At 40.6% G+C, this 14,179-nt stretch overlaps 1 protein-coding gene across 1 annotated transcript in view; it reads left to right on the top strand.

Annotated features, from left to right (window-relative positions):
- man1a1 (mannosidase, alpha, class 1A, member 1) overlaps positions 1-14,179 on the top strand; it is a 161,680-nt gene that overhangs the window by 82,412 nt on the left and 65,089 nt on the right. Inside the window, exon 4 of the mRNA XM_085770344.1 lies at positions 823-903. Within this exon, the coding sequence (XP_085626470.1) occupies positions 823-903 (81 nt within the window). The remainder of the gene's footprint in view (positions 1-822; positions 904-14,179) is intronic.

Genomic DNA, 14,179 nt, shown 5'->3' with positions numbered 1-14,179 from the left:
AAGTACACACTATTAAGCATTAGTTAAGCATTAATAAATGCTGAATTCTTCATTTATAACGCATGAATACTCATTATTATGTAGTTTATAAATACAGTTAGTGCTTATCAATGATGAGTAAAATATTTTTAACTGTGTTTATAAACTACATATTAATTAATATCCATGTGTTGTAAATGATGAATTCAGTATTTAATGCTTGCTTAATCGTATGTAGTCATTATAAAGTGTTACCTAATTTTTAAACATAGCTCTAAATGTTTAACTCTGGATTATTAATTTCTGTCATTATGTGTTTATTGATTGTATTTCTATACTTAATAGACAATTGACTCAACGTTTATAAATGAAGTATCATATCAATAACATACCAGTTATTTAGGAAGATAGTAGATGATTACACATACAAGGATTTAGACATGAACGAGTGGTTAGTGAGTGAGTTAACTTACTGAAAAAAAATGAATTTCAGTATTAATAATGTTTATAATGAGCGTGACTGTGGTTCATTTTCCTAGATGTGAAGAGTTAAATAACTGTTTCTTCATCTGGCTCCGTCGTCACTCATTCACAGCAGGAACTTAATGAGTCAGTATTTAAATTTATTCAGTATCAACTGTCGGTTATTTTCAATCCAAAAATATCAGTCTGGACTCTCAGACTAATCCTCCTCCAGGGCCAACGAGGAGCCCAGAAACATTTCCACTGTTGAGTTTTTCTTTTCTTTTTTTTTTCTAAAGTCATGGCTGGCAGGCGGCGGGAGAAAACCTCTTCATCCACTTACATTTCTCCTTCTTCTCCTTCTTTCTTCTCCTGCTGCAGAACGCTGAAGTGTCGGTGTTTGAGGTGAACATCCGGTTTGTCGGGGGTCTGCTGTCCGCCTACTACCTGTCTGGAAAAGAGGTAAGAAACAACCCCCCCTTTTCTTCAAACCCTCCTGTGGTGTTTCCTCTCAACACCTCTGCAGCGAATGAGACTTTGAATAAGAGGCTTTTTGTTGCCTGATTGATCAAACAGCTGGTGCAGAGCAGATGACGGACAATGAGCGAGTGCTTTTAAACGCTCAAAAAAACATACATAACACCCCCTCTCCGACAAATCCATCCCATTAGCGAGCGCCAAGGTGAGTTCTCGTCTAGAAACGCAGGTGCTCTGTTGTGTAGTTTGATTAGTTTGGCTTTCGGTGCTGCGGCGTAAACAAACTGTTGAACGTGTCCTCCTCCTCTTCTCCTCTTGGATCTCATCTTCTGAGGACGTGGCGATGTTAAAGGGATAGTTCACCCAAAATTGAAATTTTACTCATTAACTACTCACCCTCATGTGGACTAAGGGCTGGGAGAAGTTTCAGAGCCTCCGTGGCTTCCCTGAGTTACAGGGGGTCTCGGCGTAGCAGTGCATGTCCATATAACGGTTGCAAATGGATACCAACTGTCTTCGTAACAAAAAGACAGCAAACAAAAAAATGAAATAAGTCTATATTCCAAGCTTGTTTTGTAGCGGAATCTTCTTGAAGCTCCTCTTCCCGGTTCGTCAAATTTGGACGAACTCGGAAGAGGACGGACCCTGGTTTGTCCAAATTTGACGAACCGGGAAGAGGAGCTTCAAGAAGCTTCCGCTACAAAACAAGCTTGAAATATAGACTTATTTCATTTTTTTCAGGACAATTTCGCATTTCGGGGCTTCAATACAAGACGGACATTACATACGAGCAGCATGGAGGTATTTGGATGTTTTTTGGTGTGTTTTTTTGTTACGAAGACAGTTGGTATCCATTTGCAACCGTTATATGGACATGCACTGCTACGCCGAGACCCCCTATAACTCAGAGAAGCCACGGAGGACTCTGAAACTTCTCCCAGCCCTTAGTCGACATGAGGGTGAGTAGATAATGAGTGAAATTTCAATTTTGGGTGAACTATCCCTTTAATCGAATCGGTCAACGTCCAGGAGAACTAACAGGTGCCACCGATAATGGAAAATACCTTTTTTTTTTTTGTTTTCTGCTGTTGTTCTTTTAAAGAGTAACTTTGAAAAGGTAGAAGAAAGGTGGTACTCCATCAGCCTGGAGGCGGAGGAGGGGGAGAGAGGGGGAATATGTCCTGAAGTGTCTGACTGCTGACAAATTATTGCTCCAGACTCGCTTTACTGAGAAAAATGAGCGCAGTGAGATTCCATAGGGCTTCTCACTTTCCTCGTAGTGCCAGTCCTGCTGTGTGTGTCTGTGTGTGTGGTTGCACTGTTTTTGTGTGAATCTGCTTAGTGACAAGAGGCTGTGGGAATGACATCAGCAGGTATTACTCTCAGGTTCTGCTGCCAGCGCCGGGGATTTCACGTTAAACTGGCTCTTCCTCCGTATCTCCTCTTCTTCCTCTCTTTTTAATTACGCGCCTCAGCCTCTTAATGAAAGATAAGACCCCACTAAAGAATGGAGAACTCTGCAGAAAAGCTTTTAAACCCCCCCCAAAACCTCAAAATCTGGTACTCACAGATATATATATATATATATCTTTTCTTTTTTCCTAAACTTTAAGAGCTTCAGAGTGGATTTCAGTTTTTTCCAGCCTGATGTCACCAGGTAGGATTTCACTCTGAGCGACTTTGATCTCCAGCCGCTGCATTAATCTGCACTTTGGTACACAGATGCACAGATGCGAGGTGTAAACACTCTCCTATATGCGCACATAATCGACACAATCAGCCGCAGCGGTGAGTGAAACCGGAGCGAGCGAGGCCGTCATTAGCCTGCAGAGTGAGGAGTCACAGTGGAAGCTAAAAAACCCATTTACAAACTCAATGAGCATCCCAGCGCTCCGGCACACACACACACACAGAAAATCTAGAGGAACGTTATTTCTTACATTAGTTGAGTGCTGGATGTGAGGGGGCTGCAGCAATAATAACACCACTGGAAACAATGATTGTTATTGGAGGAACGTTTTTCGTTTGACGAGACGAGAACAAGGAGGAAATCAGACTGTTAGTCAACAAGTTCAAAATCGTTGCGCACAGTTTTTTATGTCTTCGTAACTCTTTTTCTCGACATCTAACGGCTTAAATATTTCACAAAATCTTATTTATTTAACAATTGCAGCAATTCCCCAAAGTCAATACAAAAAAAAGACACAAATCACATCGGATAAAGCAGATTAAGTCTGTAAATGTATCAAATTTAAAACCTAATTAGCACTTGGAGTTAGCGTTTAACACCAGAGGAGCTGCAGCTATCAAATATTTACATCATTAATTAATCATCAATTGAACATTTGATCTTTTATAAAGTTGTTTTGATCTGTTAAATCTCCCAAAGTGATGCAAACTTTGTAAAGCCCAAGGTGATGTCTCCTTTTCAAGTTTTTGTTTTTCTGTGCAAGAAAACCTAAAAAAAAAAAAAAAATGAAGAAATGAAGTTTCTAATCAGATCAAGTGGAAGAAAATGAGCAGATTCAGACACAGACTCGGCAGCAATTTAACACTTTTAGCTTAGAAAATTGCTTCAGATTGTAAACAATTGGCTGATTATGAAATGATATAATACAAAATACTGATTACATTGTAGTTGGACTGAAAGCAAAGGAACAGAAGCTTCTGGTTAAATGTTGAAAAGATGATTGATTTTAATTAGCATCATAAAAAAAAAAAAAAAGCTCCTCCATTGGAAACAGTCGCTCTCTGATCATCTGCACTGATGATCCTCTCAACAGGTGTGAAGCCCCAGCTGCGACTTCTCATCGTCTCCCAGCAGCCGCTTATTCTTTCCCCTTTTTCTGTGAGAGTCAATCAGTTCACGACTCTGACGCTGTAATCCATCAGAGCCCCGAGGCGTCCCTGTGGTTCAGGTCCAGGTCAGGGTCTCCTGAAGTGATGGAGGGGCCGCTGACGGCCCGACGGACAGGATGACTGAACGTTGCTGGTGGTTTTAGCACTGAAGGGGCTGCAGGAGCGGAGCTGCAGCGGTCAAAGTGCCGACAGGGTCAATGTCTGCAGGGTCCAGGGAAAGTAAAGCATTATATTTTTATCATTAAAATTTAGTCCGATGATGAATTAATCAATCAAACAGGGCCAGAAAATGTGAACCAAGACCCATCAGAGGCTCTGAAACCTCAGAGATGCATCTTTAAAGCAGAAGTAAGTGGAATATTTGTGTTAATATGAGTCTTAAATAGTTATATCTTCCGACAGCAATCACTTACATAGAGTGTTTGGTCTGAAACACGGGTCTGTCAGTCACTCTGCTCTGCTGTAAACCGAGGAGAAAACTTTCCTTGTATCCTACAACCTTTATCCAATGAGGAGAGAGAACGGCATGAAGGGCTGTGTGTGCAGCCAAGGGATGCGCGTGAATGTGGTGATGTAGGGACGAGGACCAATAGATCCATGACGATGGCGGGGGCTGCTAACTCCATCGGCTGACAAGAAGTCAGAAAAACGACCGGATCGCTTACTTCTGCTTTAAATTCCTTTTATTATCTGACCAACTGGTAGCCTAGAAATCTAGACGCACTCTAGCGGCAGCAAATAGGAACTTTTTGAGTCTCGAACACCGTTTGTGTTCACCAATCACAGCGCTCTATCTGTTTAGAGAGTCGTTGGGCGGGCTTAACGTGATGACGACATACTTGCGACGGTGAAAAACATGATGGCTCTGGCAAAGGAATCGTTTGAATCTGCGTTGGCATCAACTTTGATAGAATTAAACTTGTCATTTTCTTTAAAAGTTGAGGAAGAAACTGCACTGAAGTCATTCATTTCGAAGAAGGATGTATTTGGTGTTTTGCCGACGGGATATGGGAAAAGTTTAATCTACCAGCTTGCTCCGTCATCCTGCTCTTTGCTCTGATTGGTCGTGGCGCAACCCTATTGCGTGCAGAGGCAGTTTGAAAGACAGCTTTCATCCCGCCCCCTGGATTGAGCCGAGGTCTACCGGTCATTGCGAGACTATACATTTTAATGATATAGTCCTGCTTGTCAGGCTAACCAACTGCTTCTAAACCGAAGAAATTCAATTTACAGTCACAAACGACAAAGAGAAAGTGAAAAGGTCACATAAAATACCATTAAACACACGTTATGACACATTCCTATGACGAGTATTTATTTATGGTTGTTTTTCTATTTACTAAAACTGGTTTTGAGTAGATAAATAATACATTTTATTTGGCCTTGGTGGGTAAAAAACAAAACAAAATGTGTCTTTGCATTGCTAAGTTTTTATTTTTGCAAGTGTTTTGTTCATGTGTGTGTGTTACATCACAGGTTTTAGGGGTGTGCATCTTTTTTTAGATGAGCAGCACTCCAGTTCTCGGCTGAACTTGAACCTTTACAACCAGCGCTGTGACAACACACTCACTGATAAAAGCTCTGGCAGATAAAGTGGAGCTACATTACGCTACAGGTACATTTTGTGCCGGCTGGTTTTTCATAATAAAACGTCCTAATTGAACAGTGGTGGAGGCATTATGGAGCCGACCCCCAGAGAAGATGAACCCTCAAACCTTAAAGAGAAACAGAGCAGAGAGAGGGAGAGAGGGAGGGAGAGGTAGGCTGTCAGGTGAATAGAGAGAGCAATACAATGAAGACTGGAGTGTGGTCGTAGAAAGACGTGATCTGCTGTCGGAACAGAAAGTAGATTCATAAGAAATGGGAAACATTGTCAACGCAAGGCCGTTGTGAAAAACTGAAAAGTCCTCTGTTAAGCCTGATCCTTCCTTGGATTATACTATAGTACATGACAAGGACTTTCTCTGTGGAGCCTTTAGTAGTTTTCTTATCTGTTATTGTACAGACATGAGTACAGCATTTCTAAAGAATCTGGGCAAATCTTAGTTTACTTACCCTTTTGTGCACTTTTATTTTGAAAATCTCTGTTGCAAACAGTGTAAACAACCTTTTAAACTCATCGTCTTTCTCCCTCGTCAAAATTGACCAGGTCTATTGGACAGTTTATACAATATTGAGCCTTCTGAGTCAACTTTTACACTTTGCTTTAGTAGTTTTATGGTAAATATACCGCATTTACACAAGAATATACCCAATTTTTGAGTCACAGTATACTGTAGTCGGGTTATTGTTTTGAGACCAGTTAAGTTCTGTGATTTCTTCATCTGTTCGACTTTGGCCACAGATGCTATAAATATTAATCCAAATATCTAATGAAAATGATGATCAGTGTTATAAAGATAGATTTCTGACCTAACTTTGCATCAGAAACTGTTGAAACTGGAAGGTTTACACTGAAGCATTGAAAGGATCTGAAGAGTTGTTTTCTGTGTGATAGCTGGATTTAGTCAAAAGCCATTGGAGAGTAATAACTTAACACCAATTTAAACCCTATAGGAAGTTGAATTATCAGGGAGTGAGCTTAAAAAACTGTTCTAGGGTCAGTTGAAGTGTCAAAGATAAAAGCAGATGAACTATAAATGCATTGTAAGATTTAAACCATCATCTACAGCTTATTCTTGATCAATGAGTAAAGGTAAGTGTAGTGGTTTCCTACAGGAAGTGGTCGTGGTCATCGGCCTCAGATCCTGCCGGCAGCCTGAGCTGAAATGTGTTTTGTAGTTTTATTTTTCTGGAGATGGAAAACAAAAGGTTGTTTTTTGTGTGTTGTGTTGTGTGTTGTGGTGTGTGGAGGAGGATGATGACGGATGAGGAGTCAGAGAGTGATGAGAGGTGTTGGAGGCAGACACAAGGAGCAGCTAGAGGAGTGCTGGAGTCTCCGTCTCTCTCCCTGTCGGATCTCGTCTGGCTCCGGCTCAAAGAGGCCCGGGCCTTTGATGAAAATTTGATCAGTAAAAGTACAGCTGGTACTGGCTGCATGCACCCTACTGGCAGGCTTTTAGCGTCCCTGCCTGCATACAGATCACAGCGTGTAACCTCATCTCGCCGGAGAAAGGGAAAGGGAAGGGAAGGGAAGGGAACGAGGGAAGGACGGTAGGAAGGGAAGTTAACAATGCACAGAGAGACGGACGAAATAAAAGGCTTCCCATCGCTCTGCTAATCTAAAGTAAGTGCTTCGAGGAGGGAAGGACAGATAAAGGACAGACAACAGAGGAGGGGGGAATTGAAGAAGAGACTGAGAGTAGGAGGGAGAGAGAAGGAGGGAGGAAGCAGCGCTTGAAGAAAAACACTGAAGGGGAAAATAAGAAAGGAGAGAGACCTGAGAAAGGTGACGGTTGATGGAGGAAAGAAGCTGAAAAAAGGGAAGTGAAGTGATAGAAAACAGGAATTAATGTCAGGTCCTTTGTCCCAGTTAGGTAATGTTGTCACCACATTTGACTGTCCTATAGTTAAATGAATAATAACAAAAACACAAACTATATCTTCAAAATCTGACTTCTCTGGGTTATTGTTACTGTGGAAAAAACTATTTACTCAACTGTAGTGAAAAGTTACAGCTATAGTAATGTGTAGTGGTAAAGTTGTAATAAATCAAGCATTAAGAAAAATGGAAATAGGGTATAGTCTTTTATTCAACGCTGTTATGTGTTTACATGCACTTAATATAGCTTTGCAGACAAGTAGACACATTATATTCTGTATAAATAACTATAAAATGATAACAAGTACAAGAATGTAGGGTATAATTAAAAAAAACAGCACATGTAATTAGATATTTTGAAGATATCACCTGTTTAGGATATTTTTGGATACTATATGGGATATGTACTTCAAAACTGATAATTCAGCAGTTCTGAAAGGGTCTTTAAGGACTTGTAGTGTCTTCTAGAGGCAAACAGGGTGTAAAGAAATAGAGATAGTGTAGAAATAAAAAGGATATCAAAGGGACTGAAACGCTGGACTCAAAGTAAAATAAAAAAGATGTTGGGAATGAAAGGACAGGTAGAAAAACCAGGACGGAGGAAGAAAATTAAGATCAGTGTGATAAGTTTTAACAGAAGTACAACTTGAGGTGATGTTAGTATCATGCAGTGTTCCTTTCAGTTCTCATATACAGCATGATGAAAACCTCCAGTCATTTCTTCATTAAGTGATTGTAGCCTGTGAAATTCAAACTGTCATCTCCAAGAATCAACAAATCCCTCATGTGATCCCCTCTCCCTCTCCTTCTTTACTCTTAAATTTGCCCGTATTCATTATAGGAGGAGGTTTGACATCGTTGCCAAACCCTTATCCCAGAATGATTACAATGAACAGCGATGATGATGCTTGATTGTGATGAAAACTAATCCCAATCTCCTTTAGTTGTGTCTGACAGAGTAATCTGCTGATGGCAGGGATGAGTGTCCCAGCTGCCTCCCTCATCCCTCAGAACAACCCAGATTAAAGAGGAAATCCTGTCAGTGGTTAACCAGAGCAGAGGTTCGATTCCCAGGTGTCTTACGGACCTCCTTTACACACCCAGGCAATTAGAAGTGACTCACAGCAGCAGAATATAGACAGTGTGGTCAGGGGCAGGACGCCAATGTCTTCACGTATTGATGTATTTAATGTCTATTTTTGCTGTCAACAGTTAGAAAAGATAGAGAAACAGCTGCATTTTTGGGGAGCAAAGGGGTTGCATCATGGTGTATCATCTGGTGATTCCCTCCCCTACACTGCAAAAACTCAAAATCTTTCCAAGAATATTTGTCTTATTTCTTGTCAAAATGTCTCATTTCTACTCAAAACTAATCTCTTTCCACTTAAAATAAGACTCATCGCCTAAAACTTTTTTATGTGTTTTTAGATCATTTTCACTTGTTTCAAACAAATTTTCACTTGAAATAAGTAGAAAAAATCTGTCAGTGAAAGCAAGTTTTTTGTGCTTGTAATAAGAAAGAAAAACTTCACTATCCACTATCAGATTTTTCTACTTATTTCAAGTGAAAATATGCTTGAAAGACGTAAAAAGTGTCAAAAAACAAGCTACTTTTTATGTGATGAGTCTTATTTTAAGTATAATGAGATTTGTTTTGACTAGAAATAAGACAAATATTCTTGGTAAGATTTTTGAGTTTTTGCAGCTAACCCTTTTATTTACAGACACAAAAGCATGTAAATCAATCAGATTCCAAACTGATCCATCCAAACAGACACCTGCAATTAAAGCTTAGGTTTGGATTTTTCAAGTCCGACTTAATATAGCCAAACCCTTACATGCCTTACTGACAATTGTAATTACCTTTTTCGAGCAACTAATTAAAGTTAATCTATTCAAATGGATATTTTTTATAGTATTTTTTGTACAAATTTCACATTTTTCTTATTGTTAGTCTGTTATATAAAGAAAATTGACCTCAAAAAGCAACAAACCTACCTTTAGCTGATGCCGTTTGACTAATTCAGCACTTTTCTTGCTAATTAAATAATACATGTAAGAAACTACAGTACGGTATGTAAACCATATATTATCATGATCATGCATAAATCATACAGGAAACATAAAGCTCTATATTCAGCCTGAAACGGTCTGTATGAGCCTCAGGGGTAAATGAATGGTCGTGCTCGTAGTGTCATTCACAGTACTGTTGTCTGACTGATTTGGTTTGGCACTGTTGGGCTGTCCGGGGGCCCTCTGCGGCCCCCAACAACAGAAATTAGCTGAACTTTAGGTTCTCGTTGCCAGGCCTTGATTAATTAATTCCCTGAAAGGTTTTTATTTTCAGTGATTGATCAGATGGCACGAGAAGCTGCGAAGCTGGTTCTGGCTCAGACGACACTCAGCACGCCTTCGCCAGCTCCCTCTGCTAATTGATTGGTCTCCATTAAGTTTGCTCCCTCCCACCCCCCCCCCCACCCCCCTCCTCCCAAAGTATATTCACAAATCTCAGCAACTCTGTGATCTGCAATCAGCTGAGCATTCATCTTCCACTTTAATACCCGGCCTTCCTGATCAAATCGTGCAATTACTTATTAATGCTATTGTTTCAAATTGAGTTGGAGTGGATTACAGTGGGGGTCCTTGAAGCTTTCAAAACTAATTGAGATTCAGACAGGGTCATTATGGGATACCGGTGCTGCTGCTTGTCATGTAGACTTATGCAAGTTCATCACAAAATAGACTCATAACCCATTAGAGCTGCAATGAAATGCTGTAAAAACAGTTTCACAGGAGCCGTTTTCCAACCTCCATTACTGAGGCGCCAACCAGGTTAACTAATGTATCCACAACATCACTGATTGGCTCATTCTGAACTCTATTGGCATCTTATCTTGCCATAATCACTTTTTCCCACATGTGTCTGCCATCCCGAGGTGTTTTATCCAAGACCAGAGTTACCTTGTTCTCAGAAAGGTTAAGGCTTTTTCCTGAGTTTTACCAGCCAGCAACAGCAGCTTAGATGAACTAACAAACTAACTCACCAGCCAGCAATGAGTCCGTATGTTTGCTTTTGTCAATTAAAGTGACTATGAAGACTTTCGGAAAGCGAAGTGTTTTTTTGCCAAGAATTTTGCCAATTTGACAAGAATGTTTTTCATTTATCAAGAACGAAAGTCGGAGGTTCGAAGACGTACGATACGATACCGTCGTAGTTCCGACCATAAACGATGCCAACTAGCGATCCGGCAGCGTTATTCCCATGACCCGCCAGGCAGCGTCTGGGAACGTGGAAACCAGGAAATGCTGGGCGAGTTGACCACTAAATAATAATATCAAAATTACTAGACAAAACGATATACAGTATTTATTGAAAATGGACCCATTAACAAGTGGGTAACGTAGATTCATCTACATTAATATGAGACTCTTTTAAAACCAAAAGCAAACTCCTTGGGGAATCTTTAACTGACAATAAATTGACTTGTGTTGGTAGTAGTAAGTAGTTTGTTAGTTTGTTGAGTACAGACAATAAAGATCTAACCAAGATAACAAAACTGAGCTCAGATTTGGTCACTACTCACTCAGGTAAACTCCAAACGCTCACAGCAGACAGCTGTCCAGATAACTCCAGTCTGATTGGACAAATCGCCACAACAAGGATACAAAGGTAGACGTCTTCAGTCAGTCCAGTGTGCGATGTAAAGTTGCCGCTTTGAGGAGAAAAAGTCTTGGACATTTATGCGTTTCCTGAAGATGAGTGATACCAGAGCCTACAAAATATCTCCCTCCTCCTCCAACAAGAGCTTTGATGAATATTCTTCTTCTCCCAGTCGGCAGATTGGATTCACAGTCGGTCCGATGTTTCATAAAAAACGACATTAAACGGAACAAGCGACAAAACCGAGATCAAGCCTAGGAAAATAAAAGGCAGGCTGTGATGGACGGGCCTACAAGCTGGTAGACTACACTTCACTGAAGTTGGGGAAACAGCAGGGAGTCGAGATGTGATGTACACAATCTTATTTTTTTTCTTTTTATTTGATGTGTTGCCCCGCCATATGGCTGACAGGGTGGTTGAAAGTTGAAACAGCTGCTCGCTTAAAAGATCGGATTATGCGGCTTCTTTACTTTCGCTTTCTCACAAGTGCTGGTGACAGCTCTGTGAAAACTTCAGCAGAGTAACGAGCAGCAAAAGACGAGAGACGCTGCATCGTGTTTGTTTTATTTGTTTGTTTGTTATCTCCACGTCCGTCTCCACGACAGCAGGAAGCGCCGCACATGAGGAAGACCTTTCACACCATTAGCCCCCCGCGCTCCAGTGTAAGCTTTGATTTTTTTATTACAGCGCCCATAGGGATGACTAAGCCTCTCTCCAGCCCCCAGCCCCGACTCAAAAAAAAACAAAAAAAAACACAAAAGGCGAGGATCACTAACATGGGTCAAGGATTGAACCAAAGCAATTAAATGTTTATTGTTCAAACAAATTGAGATGAGTTGCATGTTGTCAGCAGTTTGAGGATCTTCACCTCAGGGCGGTGCAGTGTGATTCACACAGTGAGCCGGCGTTTACCAACAGCCCGCGGTTAATGAATTATGAGTAATGAATAAAATGAGGTTAAGATAGCTGTGGGCTTTAGGTTGTGTGTGCAAGTCCTTAATGTGACATTAAATCAGAAGTGATATCTCTTTTTTCTTTTTTTCTTTTTTTTTTTTTGCACAATTTACTGTCAAATTGAATCTTTATTTCAACACTTGGCTTAGTGCACACATGACAAACAGATGTCTGCATCACTTATAACTGAGGCATGAAATACAATATACATTTATATGTGTATAGAACACCTGAAACTGAAAATACAACAACTTAATTGCATATTATAAAATAATTTGAATCTGATATATAAGAATATAGTTGCAACAACCACCTGTGATAATATCTTAAACTGCAACTGTCATTATCATCTTCCTGCACATTCAGTTGGCAGGAGATCCAAAAAGTAGTATCTCCTGCCAACTGAATGTGCAGGAAGATGATAGATGATCTATTAGGTGATTGATTGATTGATCTTTTAAGTTGTTTTTATTGAAGCTAAAGATGAACACTGTCTGCCAGCAGCTTCTCAAACGTGAAGAACCAATCTGATCGTTGGGTTTTAGGCTGATTTGATGTTTTCCACATTTAATAGTCAGAAGACTATAGATTTAAAGGTCGATTAATTGATTATCCGGCATTAGGGAGGTTGAATTGATTGATAAATTAGGTGTAATCCTAGTTCCTGGACAGCTGATCAAGTCCGAGGTGTTAAGTTCTACATCATGGGCCGTTGTTGGCGAGTGACAATGACTCGACAGAAAATATAGGATTTGTTTTTTTTTTTAATCGTACGAGGGGGAATATGGTGTGTGACGTTTTGAAGTGTGTTCAGCCCGTCGCCTCATTCGCCCTTGTGCGCCCTCAATTAACATCCATCACAGTGTAATTAGAGAGACCAAATCCAAAACACAACCCACACACACACACACACACAAACCCTGTGTGTAGATGAAGTGGAGGCACAGAGTACGAGTTTCTGTGTGCAATAAAAGGAAAACAGATGAGAACAAAAGGGAGAATAATGAGGTGGAGGAAGAGGACGATGTTGTCTGTTTCCTGCGGCGGCAGTGGGCCACAGGTAGGATTCAGACAGGGAAACACTACAGTGGAGAGACACACACCTCTTAATCTCTGGCTTCAACTGAATGTAGAGTGGATACCTACAGCCTGGATCACACACACACACACACACACGCATGAACAAAGAGGCAGCCAAGAGCGGCCCACTCTTGACAGACCGCCTCCTGAGAGCGTGACGTCCAATCAGACACCCATCCAGCATGATACACACACACACACACACACACACAGCTCTCTATTCCCTCCGTCCTATTTCAATGTGCATCCAGCGGATTGAGAGGAGAAGAGAGGAGATGGGGGTTGGAAAAAAGCTGGATGTGTATTTTGACATTTCGCTGCACTTCTCATTCATTCTTCAGTGTTTTCTCTTTTTTTTTTTTTTTTGGCTCTTGCCGGAACAAGGCAGCTACAGACAGGCTCAGGGTTTCTGATTTCCACGGGGAGCCGTCATGTTAAAAATACATGCAGGGAGGGTTACTTTACTTCAGACTGAACTAAAAGCACAAATACACACGTTTCTCATTCACAAAATCTGGAAGTGAAGTCATGTAAATGTGGCCCCCGTTACCTGTGTCTCTATATTTGTCTGTCTGTGTTCAGCTGAATCTCACGCTGAGCTCTTTTGATTCACTTCATTAAGAATTCACATGTTTTGCATATTTCTCATCGTGTTCTTCTTGTGAATTCCTTTTGAACGCCTCGGCCTCCTCCTGCAGTTTTAAAGACGTGCAGCTCAGGTGAATCCAAGACTCCAAAACCACACGTTAACAGTTTGAATATGTGACATGTCTGTTTTTTGGGGGGTTTTTTTAGTCCATTAGAGGACCTGACTTCTCCACCTTTGATTTGGTTTTTTAATCTTTGTAAAAACGTTGCTAAAACCCAGGGAGCCTGGAGGGCTTCAGTGTAAATGTAAAGATTTCTGACGTGACGTGTTGACAGTGAAGTGTCCACAGAAAGTAAACGCTATATGTGAAGAGCTCTTTTCCTCTTTTTTTTAATTTTTTCTTTTTTTTTTTTTACAGCACCATAGGGTTCACGTCATGATAACTTCTGTATTTTGACCATTAAAACTTCCATAGTCCATAGTTCTCTTTGTTTAGTATGTCAAGAGACTTTACCATGGATAGCTCCTACATCATTACTGATGCAGGATCGCTCTGCTGTGTCGGCTCCTCAAGTAATGATAAAGCTGAAATGATTATTAGATCATTATTAGATCTTCTTGAATGTGAAGATCCAAC

This window comes from Trachurus japonicus, chromosome 24 (genome assembly GCF_045865225.1).
Source record: "Trachurus japonicus isolate A0001 chromosome 24, Traja_1.0".
Lineage (NCBI taxonomy): Eukaryota > Metazoa > Chordata > Actinopteri > Carangiformes > Carangidae > Trachurus > Trachurus japonicus.
This window is presented reverse-complemented; position numbering and strand designations above follow the sequence as displayed.